At 32.4% G+C, this 17060-nt stretch overlaps 1 protein-coding gene across 2 annotated transcripts in view; it reads left to right on the forward strand.

Annotated features, from left to right (window-relative positions):
• PCDH10 (protocadherin 10) overlaps positions 1–17060 on the forward strand; it is a 41608-nt gene that overhangs the window by 13179 nt on the left and 11369 nt on the right. The window contains exons 4-5 of one of the 2 annotated variants that reach the window (XM_081538317.1): positions 629–934; positions 8016–8290. In XM_081538317.1, the coding sequence (XP_081394443.1) occupies positions 629–934; positions 8016–8056 (347 nt within the window). In that variant the 3' untranslated portion in view covers positions 8057–8290. Of the gene's footprint in view, positions 1–628; positions 935–8015; positions 8291–17060 lie in introns of those variants that run through there. The other variant, XM_081538316.1, reaches the window with a different exon arrangement.

The raw sequence follows: 17060 nt of genomic DNA on the forward strand, positions 1-17060 counted from the left end.
GTTGAATTACACTTTTTATTTCATGTCTAGATCTTATCATCTAAATATCATCACTCACACTTCCCATATTTCTTCCATTTTTGTCTCTAAGGAAAAAAATAGGACTTACCATCATTAGAAATTACAGGTAATGAAGGCTTTCCATTTGGGTTTTATTTTTTCTGTTATGAATTTCAGAGATTTTCCTTTTTTTAATATTCATTCTCACTATTTTATAATTATTTAAATAATTTAGAGTCAATATTTTCCCCCAACATCCTGACCAGTTTAGAAACATCTATCTCAGAGCCTGTTTGCCAAGAGTCCTACCCTTTACAAAATAATATAAAGTGATTTTGGGCTCCTGTCAGGTTAACAGAAGAAAAATCTGTTAAGATACCTTTACCCATTACTCTTTACATTGCCTGTAATTTTTCACTTCTAAGCTGGGAAAATTCCCTGGAGGAGAGTATGGCAACCCACTCCAGTACTCTTGCCTGGAGAATCTCATGGACAGAGAGGAGCCTGGTGGGCTACAGTTCATAGGGTCACAAGGAGTCGGCCACAACTGAGCGACTGAGCACATACACACGCAGCTGGTCGTGTTGGTGAAGCCTCCATCCATAGCTTCTCTGTTTTCTGCTCACAGGTATGGATCTCTTCTCCAACTGCACCGAGGAATGTAAAGCACTTGGCCACTCAGATCGGTGCTGGATGCCCTCCTTTGTCGCTTCTGATGGACGCCAGGCTGCTGATTATCGTAGCAATCTGCACGTTCCTGGCATGGACTCTGTTCCAGACACTGAAGTGTTTGAAACTCCAGAAGCCCAGCCTGGGGCGGAGAGGTCCTTCTCCACCTTCGGCAAAGAGAAGGCCCTTCACAGCACCCTGGAGAGGAAGGAGCTGGATGGACTGCTGTCTAATACACGAGCGCCTTACAAACCACCATATTTGAGTAAGTATTACATAAAAGGCTGTATCAAAGTTTTCCCTTTCAGGAAATAAAGTTCAACATTCCATTCTTCTTAGTAAAAATAGAATTCAAGTTGTTTTCAAAAACAAAGATAAAAGTGACTCCGGGATGCAGGCAGCACTTTACAATAGAAAAACAAATATACTTAACAGGAAGACAGGTTCCTGGGTTAGGATACTAAATCAAACATAACTTCTGATGTTGTTGAAAACATTTTTCAAATGATCTTCATATTTCCTTTGAATCTTGCTCACCTGTTTACTTGATTTCCGTGTGTTTTGAAGGGCTTATGTAAGGTGGGAAAACATCTTTTGACACAACTCACAGAGAAATTTTGTTTTCTTGTCGATATCAGCATTATTGTTAGTCATCCTTTTCCCATAAAGATATTAAACATGTTAGGCTAAGTTCAGAATACATTGCATCCATCAGTTTGATAATTTTGTGTAGTTTAGTAATATGTTGGCATGGACTCAAGTCACTTATCAGAATCAGAGGAACTACATGATGAAAGCATAGCAATACAGCAATATTATTCATTTATTTACAACAATAGGTTCTTCTTCTAATATTGAGACTTTGATAATTGTACTCAGCTCTTTTGATTTTGGGACCCTCATCTCTAAGTGGATCATTTTATACAACCAGCTGAAAAACAAATGCTTTAGGATTCTTTAGTATATTTTATTCAAGGGTCTTGGTAAGGAAATTATTCCATTTATTCTCTGCTATAAAGGAATCTTTACTTTTTAGTTAATGGTTAAATACCACTAATGATTCAACATTTTGATCAAACCACATCAACTAATATCTGATAAGAATGGAAATTACAAAAATTTAATCAAAAGATGATTTTTATCTTGTATAGCAAATCCAATGTACATGTCATTTTCTTACTTTCATCTTCCAGTGCAAAAAATATAAATAATGGAGCTATAAGTAAGAAACAAAAATGAGCCACTGCAGATATATCATTTCTTTTATGACTTATGAAGTGGGATGAAAAAAATACTTAAATGGAAGAAAAAACTAAAAGAATTTAGACCTTTTATGTAAATGTGAAAGTCATGGATTAAATACATGGAGGATAAGGATATGACTACAACTCTGGATATTGATGATAAGAGTTAGTTACTATCTTACAATTAAAATTGTGAATCTGCAATTGAATACATGCATTCTGATAGCAACAATGATGAGACTGTGTACTTAGAAGGATTGTATTCAGTTTTTCAAATTACTTAGGAATACCATTACCCCAGAATGACATAGCATATTAGCATTCCAGAACTAAATAATTATGCCTCTCTATAAATTATTGATATTTGTTTTGCTTCATTTTATAAAGTTTTGAAATATGAGGGCACAAATACTTAAAGTATTTTGTTGAAATATCTAACAAAATATCTTATAGATATAATTTGGATGCTAAAGTCTTAATGTTTAACTTACACATCCACATACACTATGATTTAAAGCAGCTTAAAATCAAATTTTAATAAATAAGGACTATTATTCACTCTTTGCCCCTCAAACTAAATTCTGGATTTAAAATTTTACTTATCAAAGTTTTCCAAATTTGAAACAACATATTCTCACTAGTGTTTCACTTAAAGTAAGAATATACACTACAGAAATATATTACCAGTACTATCAAGGCAAAAATTCAAAGTGTATATGATTCAGAGTAATTCAAATGTGTATTTCTAAATAAATATACAATATTTTCTGTTAGCATATATTAACTGGTAATTCTACATTAAATATAGTGAAAAATCAGTTTACCCTCTTTAACTCTTAGTGAATACCAACCTTGATGAAGTTTCATTTACATTATAGAACTGAAATTTTGAACATCTTTAAAAGTCTTTCTCTACTGACTAGTTTTTCTTTTTAATTTTAAAAATCATGGTAACATTTTTTGTTGATAAAAATTTTAATGCTGCATATATTATAATGCCAGTGTCTCTACTTTAGGAGTCTAGTATTTTCACTTAGATCCTTGATTTCAGGGATTATGAAATATGTTATCAGTTATATGTGCTGCTAGAAATCAAAGAATGCATGTATTATTTTACTAAAAAAATTAAGATTTTTTTGCATATTATCCAGACATGTATTATAATCAATTAATTTTGAATAGCAATTTATGTCTTCTGTTTAGTCAGCTCAGCTCACATTGCTCAAAATTTAGGGCTTGGGGTAAAGTGTGACCAGGGTGAAAAAGAAGCAGAAAATTAGCTATTTTGCTGTTTTTATTTATACTTTCCTCAGTTCTTCATATAACTTTGGTCATATCTGAGCTCTTTTTAACTTCCAATGTTTAATGTCATCTTAGACACACAGTTACCTTTAAAATTACTTTGTGCCTCTGACTTAATAAGCATAGTCAATTTTATGCTTAATCTAACTATACAAAACTAAATCAGAACCATCCATTCCTGACTATTTTGCCCCCAAATTCACATAGTGGTAGCTGTTAATATGTGTATCATTTATCATCAGGAATGGAAATATTCTCATCTTCTAAATTGAAAAGCACATCCCTTATGTTACTAAAAAATCTAAAAATTAGCACTAATTACCTGTTTTAAAATCAGAGTGTTTAAATAATTCTTGAGAAGGCAGTTATACTTTTGCTAAACATACATTTAATATTTAAATGAACATAATGTACATTTTTATGTTAAAGAAAGTAGCTGTATATTTAGTTACTCTTGTGAAGCCCTAAAAAAAAGCCTAATGAGGCTAGCACTGTCATTTAGAAATGATCCCAAGGAAATGGTGATATGCTTAATAATACAAATGAGGTCATTGTCTACACCCAAGAACTTTCCAACTTTCCATTTCTACACCTCTGATCGCTAGAGTTAAAATTAAAAATTGGAGGAAAACAACTTTTACACAAAAGCATGTATATACATGTTTAAAAAGTGTACTTTGTGTTTCTAAAAAACTACCTGTATTCAATTTTATTTCCTCCTTTTTCAATGTATAAGAAAAGATCTATGAAGAGTATACATAATGCACTTAACGAAATGGAACTTACTTTTTTTAATCAGGAGTGATTTTGAACATATTTGTTAATACGTAACATCATTAGTCATGAGCGCTTTACGAGCATGCCTTCTCTTGTTTTTGTTATGATGTAGATTTCTAATACTCTAGTAAGGATCAAAGGAATACACTGAAAGATTGAGGAAATAAATTTAAACATGTAGAGTATGGTCATACAGTGTTTAGATTTATCTGAAAATGTTAATAAATTTTAGCTTAGCTTTACCTTTCATTTTTACTAGAATAACAAAAAATATTAAAATACAACTTTAACTTTTAATAAAAGCTAATAATTGTTTTCAACACTTACTAAAATGAAATAAAAATATTCTCTGGAGTTTAAAATTCCTTATATTCTTTCATATGGAATTCAAGAATTTCTTTAAAACTATAGACATGTTATGTAAAAACAACATGTGTTTCAAGTGACACGGTAAGTTAAACATAAAACATTCTAGATAGTCCAAGCAAATAAGGAACATAAAAATAATTTAAGTTCAAGACTATAACTGGTAAAAGTTATGTCATTAATGTAATTTAGAAAAGCCCAATATTTAAAATAATATATTTAATATTGGGGACTTCCCTGATGGCTCAGACGGTATAATCTGCCTGCAGTGTGCAAGACTCAGGTTTAATCCCTGGGTTGGGAAAATCCCCTGGAGAAAGAAATGGCAACCCACTTCAGTATTCTTGACTGGAGAATTCCCATGGACAGAGGAGCCTCAGTTCAGTTCAGTTCAGTTCAGTCGCTTAGTTCTGTCTGACTCTTTGCAACCCCATGGACTGCTGCACGCCAGGCTTCCCTGTCCATCACCAACTCCCGGAGTTTACTCAAACTCCTGTTCATCGAATCGGTGATGACATGCAACCATCTGATCCTCTGTCGTCCCCTTCTCCTCCCACGTTCAATCTTTCCCAGTATCAGGGTCTTTTCAAATGAGTCAGAGGAGCCTGGCAGGCTACAAAGAGAAGTTGCAAAGAGTCGGATACGACTGAGCGACTTCACTTTCATTTAATATTATTTTTGTAATCTTTCTTGCTCATGATTTTGGCTTCACATTTTGAACATTATCTCTTCAGATTTTTTTTTGGTCTGGAAGCAAATATATCTTTCAGTTTAAATCAGCCTAAACAATACAGTACTAAAGGTATAAGGATTTGTGTTTTGTAAACCTGTTGATTTCTTGTCAAAAACATAATCGTTCCCTAAGAATTGAAGATAATTATAAGATAAATGACTAATGAAGTTTCATCTAAAATGTATTTGTGAAATATTTCTTTTATTTGTTTAAAGAATCGTAAAAAATAAATTATATTGAATAGAGTGAAAAAGCGTACATGGATATCATGATTTTTTTTAAATCCTAAATCCATGAAATTTTCTACAATCCTAGGACTGTAGGAAACCACCTATTGAAAAGTGTTGCAACTGATTCTGTTTTCATATCAAATAACATTTAGAGTGGTCCAGGCATGTCAAAAAATCACTCTAGCTGTCTCCTGAACTAACTTTGTTTTTGCCTACTTTGGAACCCTTTTGAAATTTCAACCCAAATCATATATAACATAGCGTTAAGAAAAGATGTCAGAATTTGGAAACATTGCATTTAAAATATTCCTGCCACTTTAACCTAGACTTCTCACTGGTGACCATCATTTTAGGAAAATTCTTTTTGGTATCTATATTAGTTCTACCTAGAGCTTCAAGTTTTTAGTTTTTTAAAATTGTAGAGTATATTTTGTTGAGTCACACCTTTTCCAATCCTTTCATTATTTTAGTTTGGCCTCTGAGTGTTGAAGTCAAGATTGTGTAGGAGCATATATAGAATTCAAAATAAAATTACTTTTCTTACCAGTACAGATTACCCTTATATCCATGTATAGTGTTGTCTTTGGGATTTGTATATTCCTCTAATGTCATAAACATAGCATCACTTTACCAAATATTAAATTCCACAAAAGGTATTTTTATATGTCGCCTTTTTAATATTTTTGTTTTTTAGGTCCACACATTACTAAATGAATGGACATCTTTTTCAGTATTTTTTTTCCTTTTCTTAAAATGGATATGTTTGTTTCTGTTCACTTTTTCTTCAAGCTGTGCTGCTTTTTTAAAAACTATCCTATTTCTGAGATTTTTGTTCTCTTACTTAATCTTCATAAAAATACATCTAGATTTGTGAGCCTAACTAATTTATTACTTTTTTAGTTTATCTCTTTGTGACCAACCTCTGGTCTTTGAATCACACCAGTCTTTCTATTTTTCCATTAAATTATTTTGTAGTTATAAATTAATCTCTCATAGTCAAAAAAGTTTACTCACTTCAACTCTGTGAGCAGGAAATGTATGACAACTCAAGATCAGGAGAAACCTGACCCTAGTTCATATTCCCTATATATCTACTGTTAGAATTCAGTGTTAACTGAATTTTACAATATTGCACTGCTTTGAAAAATGGTAATCTATTCGCAATTCATATCATTATTCCAGTTAACTGATGCAGCAGCTGACTGGAACCTTCCTATACTCTAGATAAGTGAGATGTTATAAGATTATATTGTTTCTTCTCCTTTAGTTGTTGAGTAATAATCTTCTGTAACTAATATGATTTAAAGTGAAAGCCAAAAAAACTCTTCTGAGGTGCAGATATGAAACAGAGCAGTTCATTTTAAATCTATACATCTGGCAATTTCTGTGGACAATTTGCATTTTACTTATTTAGACAGCAGTGCTTCTCTTACAACATGTCATTTAAAAATTTGTGCCTTTGGGTGAAACTAGTTAGTAGCCAATTCTCTCTTGGCATATTTAGACTCATTATGCAACTATGCATATTATAAGTGCAAAGTAATTATGTGATGGGAAATGAATTAATGGATGAATAAGTGTTATTAAAGTAACCAAATTTTCTTTAATGCTGTCATCGTATTTTAATTTACACACACGTCTACACACAGTTTTGATATCTCTTGGAGAAGGAAATGGCAACCCATTCAAGTAATCTTGCCTGGAAAATTCCATGGACAGAGGAGCTTGGTAGGCTACAGTCCATGAGGTCACAAAAGAGTCGGACAAAACTGAGTGACTAAACAACAACTACACACAATTTTGATATCTCTAGGCAAACTATCTGGTAGCTCGGCAGTAAAGAATCTGCCTGCCAGTGTACAAGATGGGGGTTCGATCCCTGGGTCGGGAAGATCCCCTGGAGAAGGAAATGGTAACCCACTCCAGTATTCTTGCCCGGGAAATCTCATGGACAGAGAAGCTCGGTGGGTCACAGTTCACGGGATCACAAAAGAGTTGGATACGACTGAACAACAACAGGCAAACTCTCTTTTTTCAATTAAAAAACATGTTTTAAATTGCTTATATTTCTCTCTAAATAGTGTCTATAAGCTTTTATGAGGGAAGACAGAGTTTGAACTCACTGAAAATACTGAAATACACCTAACCAAGGTATTGTGTGAAATATGATGATTTTTTTAATACTTTAAGATTTTAAATTTCTTTTGATTTATTCAAAGAATTGAATTCATATCCTAAGGAAGAAATATCTTTGTTTTTAATTTCTTAACTCTCTTAGAATTTTAATTGCTCCCCTTTCTTACCAGGTCTGTAAAACAATACTTTACATGTTTTACTTACTAGCAGCTTTCATACATAAGCTCTCATCTTTCACATCTTTTAAAGCTAGTATATTTTCCTTTCTTTGCTCTGTTATAGTCACACTTATTCTTCTTACGTAGTTCCCAAGTAGGAGGTGTTTATTTGTGTGTTATTAATTACATTTTTTAATTCACTAATACATGGTTAGATAAAATATTGAAGGTCATACAGAAAAGACAGTTAATAAAACTAATTCATATATTTATTCAATGTTTTACACTGCTTAGTAATTCTTTATCTACTTAAAACCGTTCTTTTTGTGCACACTTTGCATTTTATTGAATTAACATTTAGCATATTAATACTATTTATATACCTCATTTTATATTACAGATCATTTTCATCCTCTTTCTTATTTTGTACATTGGAAGTAAATCCATATAAGCATTTGTCCATCACGTGAGCCTAACAAAGGAAGATTATCAATTAAAATATAAATAGAATTATCAATCAAAAGAAATATCTACTTGGGAATTTTTCCTGTCTCATCATTCTGAAGATCATGGGTCAAAATTTAAATGCATTAATTTATAAAGATATTGTATATAAGTCTGGAATTTACAAGTTCAGTTGCTTATAAATATCATTAAACATTGTTCAATACTCAATGTGCCAGACTTTTTTTGAGTGAGTCTGCGTCTTCTGAAATCTGTTTAGTAGAAATTAGATAGCATCATTTAGACAATGTAGTTTAGAAACTGTTTTGGACCATAAGGTTCATTCTTCAAGATTATATAATACTACTGAGTCAAGACTAAACTCAGCATAATGTGGATCCACTTAATGCTTCCCAAATAACATTAATAATAATAATCTTGGAAGTTTTATATTAAAGTCCAATAAGACTCCCTAATTACTGCATTAATGATTTCTAATAACCTACATCAGTTTAGGTGGGGACAGCATAGAAAATTTGAAAGATTGAACCCAAAAATGTAATCACATACAAACTGACATGAATAAAAACAAGTCATAAGGTATAAAATTTAAGGAAAAAAATCAAGTCTTTATTTCTTATTCTTTGATACAATACACAGCTTTATGTGTATACTCTAGGCATTTAACTTCTAGGTACTTCTTTCTTCTAGAGATAGATTATTTTTAACTGTAAGGATTAAAAGATTATATGTGAACTTTATTTCAATAAAAGTTCTATAACCTGTACTTTAAAGTGCTATCTAAATCATCAAGCATAGCTTTTAAGTCATTGAGTTCAACAAGTGATTATAAATATATTTTCTGTGTTCTATTTTCATGATTCTGTTGTATGGATACGGTTATGCATATATGTATTCCATAGAGAAAAGCATTATATTTTTAATTTAGGTTTAATTTTTAATTGTATCTATCAAGTTCCAGAGAAAGAATAAACAAGGATTATGCTTAACATAAGAGTAAATTTATTTAACCAACTGCTACTTCATTGTCAGAAGCTGTTAACATGATAATGTAGTGCTTTTTGAGGAACAGATGAGTGATGCAATCAAGTTTGGTTGTTTCTTTATTTTTTTAAACTACTGGTTGTACTTTTGAGGACCAGTTCATATTACATAATGTAGCGAAATTAACCATACTCTGTAGAGGAAATAGATGTCTATATTATAAGGAAGACATTATTTTTACTGCTTGTAAAAACATTGTAATCAGTAGGGCTTTTTTTCTTTTTTAATGTTGATGTCGACCAGAATCCCACACAAGATTCTAACATCACTTGTGTTGGATGTAGAACTGTATATTTTACACAAAGTAGAAAATTGACATTAGTTTGTCATCAAACATTCCAAGATTCATATATATACCAGTAACTATGTTTCAGCTGAAATGTGGATAATTACTGTAGTATTCCATAAAAAGCATGTTTGTAAATGTTTTTGTCAGAAATTTCCGAAATAAGTTTTTAGAAAGATAAGAAAAACTTAAGCCTAGAAGTAATACATAAATAAACTCAATATCAAATGTATGTTTCCAGGGTTATATTGTTAATAATCCTGGGTAAAGAAATAGGCTAGGACACTTCTCTCATACTTAACACTGTTGGGCTTTGTCTCAAAGGGCAACATATGGTAGGAAGTTTTTGAGTCAAAAATGGCAACAGTAGAGAAAGTATGTGTAGTAAGATGTCTTGATGATGTACAGTTGATGGTGTATTTTAGATAAAATACTTCACGTGTAGGTTTAATTGAAATGGTGGTAAGTCCTCAGATAAGAAAGTTAATGTTGTAGTTTTACAGTTGGTATCAGTTTGTGTTCAGAAATATGTAGAAAACCTAGAGATTGACCTATAGAATTATTGTACTTTTCATCTTTAATAAATCTGATGCCAGAACTAATCGCCTTGCTAGTGACTAGTAATGTGGCTTTCGGTTTTATTTACCATAGAATTGTTCACCAGATGACTGCATCGGAGGTCATGAATCTAGATCTTTCCTGGGGGAATATAGCTTGGTTCTTGACTTATCTCAGTCTTTTTGATAAGAACAATGGTAACAGAGAACAATGTTATGTAGAACCCATACATTCTACTAAGTTATGTTTTTAAGCATTTGAAATGATGGATGATTTCAAGCTTATTCAAAAAAGAGAATAGTTTACTAAACTCTCCACATTCTCCAGTTTAAACAATTATTAATTCTTGGCCAAATTTGTTTCATCCAAAAGCTAATACACTTCCTCTTCATTCAGATTTTGTAAAGCAAATCCAGAAACCCTACTGTTGAATCCATAACTATTTCAGCAGGTTTATTAAAGTTTAGCATAACCACAAAAATATTCTCTCTCCTTAAAAATTTTCTTACTATTGTTCATTGCCTGGTCATTGTTCAAACTTCCATAATTTTTTCGTAACTCTTATTTGCATTCATAATTAATTTTATTCATGATTAAAGTCAAGTTTGTTGATAGAAACCCATCTTTATTTTAAAAGTTTGATTAACGTATGATATGTATATTGAACAGACACGGCATGCGCATCATACCCATATAGAAAAGTACAAAAATCACAAATGGATAACTCGAGAAGTTTCCAGAAGGGGAGCGCACCTGTGTCACCTGGAAGCACATTAACTGAGTACCGAGTCCAGTAGCCAGAACATCACTAGCATTTCAAAAAGTCCACCACTCTGTCCCCTTTCAGTTACTGCCACTCACAGGATTACCTAGCCAAAGATTAATTTTTGCCCTGGGCTCTAGCCAAAGATTAATTTTTCCAGTTATAAAATTTTATATAGTTTGAATAAATAGTGCAATATACTTGAGTTAACTAGAATATAATAGCTGGTTATTCTCTCTGATAACATAGGGAAAGCAAATATAGCTAAAATATATCAGTGTGTAAGCTAAAAAGACAATTTACTTAGGATATTTTCTCCTTGGATATGATTTCTCTTACTATCTTCGGAGTTCTTACCACATCTAATATTTTTTAAGTGCTTGATATAGCTCATTATATCTTCTTATTGAAACACAATCTTCTGTTAACTTCATGGTGTTTTACAGAAACAAATACTTAAATGTGTTGACTTGAATACCAGATTATGACAACAGAGTAGAAAATTTGAACTGTCTCTATTGCACATTTCTTTGAACCTCGATTAGAAGATCGTGGCAAATTGGAGACTAAGATGCTTAAAGGAGATTCTGAATAAAGTAAAGATTAACATTTTGGAAAATAGCATATCTGAAGAGAGTCTAAAAGGTTTGAGGGACTGCAAATTGAGAAGAAAAGGGGATTGGTAACAAAGCAAATGTTGTATTTAAACAAATATGACACAGATAAGATAGCGATCAGTTAATCTGTCTTTATCGAGAGCAGAAAAGAAAAAAATGGATCTATATTGAATCCTGAGAGATTTAAATGGCACGTTTTGGTAAATATCCTGACGCTGACATTGGTATTTGCTCCTGAGAGATATGGAAACACATTACCTAGAAAGCTTTACAAACTACAAACGTATGCATATGCCAACCGTGATTTGGTAGAATAGCATTTTCTAGTCCTGTGATGTATTCCTGCAGAATGCTTTTCTAACACTGGGCCTGGTTGAAAAGAGTGAGGGGATGAGGCTCAGTTTTACTAGGGGAGAAAAGAAAGGCAGTTGAGAAAGCCTGTGCTTTTATATATTTCCTTCCCTTCCTGTTTCTACGTAGATGACTTCTTATCTTTTCTGCTTTGGAATTTTGGAAAGGAAGTATTTGGTTTCTTAAATCCTTTTTTTCCTTCTCACACATGGAATTGCAATGAATGATTAAATGTCCAGGAACAGAAATTAAGAAATCAGTTTTAGAAGGAAACTTGGGAAAATAGTGCAAAATCTGAGTATGAAAATGTCTAGTATATTTTATGTATGTACAATAAATACCATTGGGTTTGTCTACTAAATGTATATATTATGACTTAAAGATTTAAGACTTCATATTATATAATAATAATTTTTAAAAAGAATGCATGACTATAGATTTTAAATATCTATATGAAGATATTTTAAATATTTTAAATCTCTTACTTCATCAAATATTGAATCCTTTCTTCATTGAGTTGGCTTGTTTCTCTTATAATAAGAATTTTCCACTTTAGGTATTGTATTTTCCTCTGCTGAGCAATTTTAAGGAAAACTCTTGGTGTTAGTTACTATGAAGTGGCTCACAAATAAAATGAAACAGCCAGCATTAGTGATTCAAGATCAAGTTGCCTACTCTCCTTAAACCTAGTAGTGATACATGCTTTCTTAATTATTTTGGAAGATCTAGCAAACAGGCTATATATGATCATTATATATTGGGTTGATTATTTTGGAGAGTAAATTAAAATGTAGCATTAGCATAGTAATGTGGAGGCATGAATTCATTACACACTTAAGAAAGGAAAAATAAAGGGGAATTGTGTTGACTAAACATTATTGCTAGATTTAATAATAGTAGCAGCTACTACTGAATGACTATTTAATATAGGCATGAGAACATGAAATAAGGTGATAGTTATTCTCATCAGTCAAGGGTGATGAAATAGGCTCTATGAATCTCAGGTTATAGTACATAATTTTAGAATTATTTTAGAATATTTTATGATTATATAAACCCACTCAGTTTTATATAGGTAAAGGGGGTTTAGTATTAGACAATGTAGCAGTGACTTTTTTGGGTAAAATGGAGTAAATTTTAACTCCTTTGAACTTGAATTAAACTGAAGATTTGAGAAATCTACATTTTAAAATTATATTATGAAATGATGGGAAGATAATTATTTCTCAATTATAACAACAAAATATTGACATTATTTAAATGTTACTGGGAAAAGTATACATTTTTAAGTGCACGTTTACTTTAGAATTGGTTTTAGGAAAATACTTGACATTGAATAGTTTCATTTTCATCTCATACTTAAAACTGAGCCCAAAATCTAGAACCACCATCCTGGAGAACTTAAATTATTTTGAGTTTGGAGGAATTTTGTAGAAATGTTTGTAGGAATTCTTCATAGAAATTGTGATTTCTAAATGCTCGTAAAAAGTGTGCTAAGGTATCTGGTATGAGGGAATATCACGTTCACTTTAAACAAAAACATTTAATGTAGTTCACAAAGGACATATTCTTTTGCTTTGAAATTAATTTTAACTCTATGTCTTTTAAAAAATCTTTTAAAGTTTTTCACATTTCAACACTTTCTAATTCTGAGGGGTAGACATCCATAGGTCCTATTGTTTGTAATACTGTTCTTTAATGTCACAGCCATTTAAAACTGTAAAAAGGTTTTTAACCAACTGTTTTAAACAAGTCTTCCCAAACAATGTGACCCACATTCAAGAAAACTTATTATTGAAGACCTACTATACTGTGGGCGTGGTGGTCTTCAGTTTTGTTTGCCCTAGATCTAGATTATATGAATGTTCTCAAGACTGGCCAAATATGAAAATGATTTTGGGTCATGAACTCATCAGAGTGATGTGAAAATAGGATCGATATCATAATTTAAAATACAGATGTAATAACTGAATCAACTGAAGTACTCCTGGAAGATATCCAGGGGAAAATACTATGATAACTCTGGTTAAAAATGTGTAAAGGGCATCCGATCAGCTTTATTACTGGTGATCACAGCCTCAGGCATCCTCACTCTGTAAGGACACTATGCTTCATGCACAGATAAAAAAACTGAGTTTGGGTCATCTCAGTGACATCTACTCTGGGCCGTGCTAGAAACATGCAAAAGCATTTTTAATTATTGATATCCCTCCACTCCATACCTCATACAAACCTCCTTTGAAATAATTTTGAAAAAATGAATGAATCCATCTCAGGCATATTATAATACCAGTGAAAAGTTTTCTTTTTTCTTTATGAAGCTGTTCACGTAGTTGGACTGTGGTGTCCTTGTTGTTGTTTAGTTGCTAAGTTGTAGCCGACTCTTCTGTGACCCCATGGATTCTAGCCCACCAAACTCCTCTGTCCATGGGATTTCCCAGACAAGGATGCTGGAGTCGGTTACCATTTCTTTCTCCAGGGGATCTTCCCGACCCAGGGATAGAACCTATGTCTTCTGTATTGGCAGGTGGATTCTTTACCCCTGAGCCTCCAGGGAAGGCTGTGGTGTCCTTAGTAAGTACTTAAAAAATACTATAGTCTTATTACTTTCAGGACAGATTCTTCTAAGCATCACTAATTTTATTCATTTTGACTTTATGATAGCTTGGAATGGTTAAGTTTCACAAGACATCATTTTCTGATTTTGTTCTCAAAGTAGGCATGTATTTCCTTTGGACCCTTAGCTTTCTACAAAATTACACGAGTGGGTCTTTATTCTGATCTTCATGTCAAGGAAGTGAGGTGTACTTAATAGCTCCAGTTACAGAGCCAGTCTGCCAAGGTTCACATACTGACCCAGCCTGTTACTAGCTGTATGACCTCTGTAATTTCTTTAACCTTCCTGGAACTCATTTTCCTCATCTGTGACATAGATCCTCAAAAGCTCATTGTGGAGATTAAATTATTTAACATATTTAAAGCAGTGAGTGCCTGGCCCAAAGGAAGCACTCATTAAGTGTTCAAGACAACCATATATTCAGTTAAAATTGGAACAATGACATCAGCCTGAGTATGGAGAAAATTTAAATTCTGGGTTTAAATAGAACTAATTATGCTTTCTTTTACTCTCAGAGAAAAATCAGACTCCAAATGTTCTTTTCATGATATATCACTATTTTACATCTGCAGTATATAGTCTTTCACATAATACATATGCTTCAAAAGTACAGTATGACTATTTTTCTTTTTCATCTGTGAAACCAATGAAATGTGTAGAAGAGAACCAAAGGTATAATGCACAGCAAATACTAAACTTTATTTGTTTCATAATGATGTTAGTCACAAAGCATGGTTATAACTTTTAACATTTCGTATTCTCATTATTTTACTTAACTTCTTCATTTCCAGTGAGTGAAGATATTGATTATATACAATAAACAGTAAAAATAATCTGACAAAGAATACTCTTTTTTGGAACAAGAGATTTGTATTTCATACAGAAAGCAGCAGAATATATTTGATGATTGTAGAAAAATAAAGAACTTATTATTTCTTCAAGTCAAAAAAATTTTAAAGTGATACAAACAGATAGCCATATCCAATTTGACTTTGTCTGAATTTTGACAATTGTACTAACCCTTTAGAGTAAATTCTGGCCTTGGGCAAGATATTGTTATTCCAAAGAGTTCTGATAGCCCTGGATGAGAGACACAAATGCCCTAAAATTATCACATAAAGTAAATGTAAAGAGTCTATTAGTGTGGAAAATTGGGTCTTTCTATAAGATATACCAGGTATCTATGTCTGCCATAAATCAGTCTTTACACACAGAAGCTCAAAGTTTTTCCTGCCCCCTTTTTCTTCTTTAAAATCCTGTTATCTGGTAAACCTGATTCTCTCAGTCAGCCTTATATTTATATTTTTATACTTTTGTCTTTCAAAGTCAGAAAGAACTAGAAAATGATGTCATAAGCCCTTTTGACTAATGCCTGAAAAGCTGCCCAAATTTTACTTTTTGTTTATGTCTTATTCACTGGACTCTCTCCAGTATAATTCTCATGATTTTATGATTCTCTATTTTTCTGTCTTCTGCCTTCCACTTCAGTTTTGCATGAAAGTGAAAGTGTTGGTTGCTCATTGGTGTCTGACTCTTTATGACCCCATGTTCTGTATGTAGCCCACCAGGCTCCTCTCTCCAGGCAAGGATACTGGAGTGGGTAGCCATTCCCTTTTCTAGGGGATCTCCCCGACTCAGGATTTGAACCTGGGTCTCCTGCATTGCAGGAAGATTCTTTATCATCTGAACCACCAGGGAGGTCCATAGATATCATTATTTTCCTAGAAAGCAAGAGGCCTAACAGCTAAGTTGTTGTTAGGTGCCCAGTTGCTTACATCATATGTGCTTATTTCTTTTTGTTTGGCTCCTATGAAAATAAAATTTTCATATTTTTTATAAAATAGTGAAATTTTCCTGCATTTATAGTGCTGTTTCCCAGCTATGAGAGAAATGACATCTTAAAACAGATTTAGCTTTTTTTCACCTAATATATTCGTGAATGATATTAAACTGTCAACTGTATTAAGCATTGTCTCTCAAAATGCAATGGTTTTCAATGATTCTATGTTCTAAGTTTACTTTGCTAGAATGAAGTGGCTTTGGTTATCTTTGGGAAAGATCCCTAAGAGCAGGGGTCCCCAGTCTCCAGGATCTAATGGCTGGTGATTTGAGGTGGAGATGTAATAATAATAGAAATAAAGTGCACAATAAATATAAAACATCCTCCTCCACCCTAGTCCATGGAAAATTTGTCTTCCACAAAACCAATTCTTGACACCAAAAATACTGGGGACTCTTCTATCTTAGAGTGTAATCAAAGAAGAATTTATAGAATTCTCTTTGGGGGCCAATATTGGAGCACTATGTGATTTTTAACTGATAGACAAAAATTACAGACTTTCATGAAGAAAAGTATGGGATTAGAGAGCAAAAAAAAATGAAGTGAATATTCTAGGTTTCTAAATCTTTCAAATAAATCCAGGATGAATATTGGAAGTTAAGTTTGAAAGTCGTGTTTTGGATAGGTTCAGACATGATTTGAATGATAATACCAATAGTAATAGTAGCTAACAATTGTTAAGAACTTAATATGTTCCTGGCATTATTCTAAGAACTTTTCAGACATCAATGCATTTAAATCCTACAACGGCCAACTAAAATAGGTATTCTTACTGTCCCCATTTTATAGATTATAACATTAAGAAAAAAGAGATGGTGAGGAGCCAGCCCATGGTGTATGCTGGCATCTGATTCTAGTGTAAACATCTCTAACCAATTCACTCTTAAATCCCTGGCTTAAGAAA

This window comes from Giraffa tippelskirchi, chromosome 11 (assembly GCF_054371585.1).
Source record: "Giraffa tippelskirchi isolate mGirTip1 chromosome 11, T2T-mGirTip1v1.2.pri, whole genome shotgun sequence".
Classification (NCBI taxonomy): domain Eukaryota; kingdom Metazoa; phylum Chordata; class Mammalia; order Artiodactyla; family Giraffidae; genus Giraffa; species Giraffa tippelskirchi.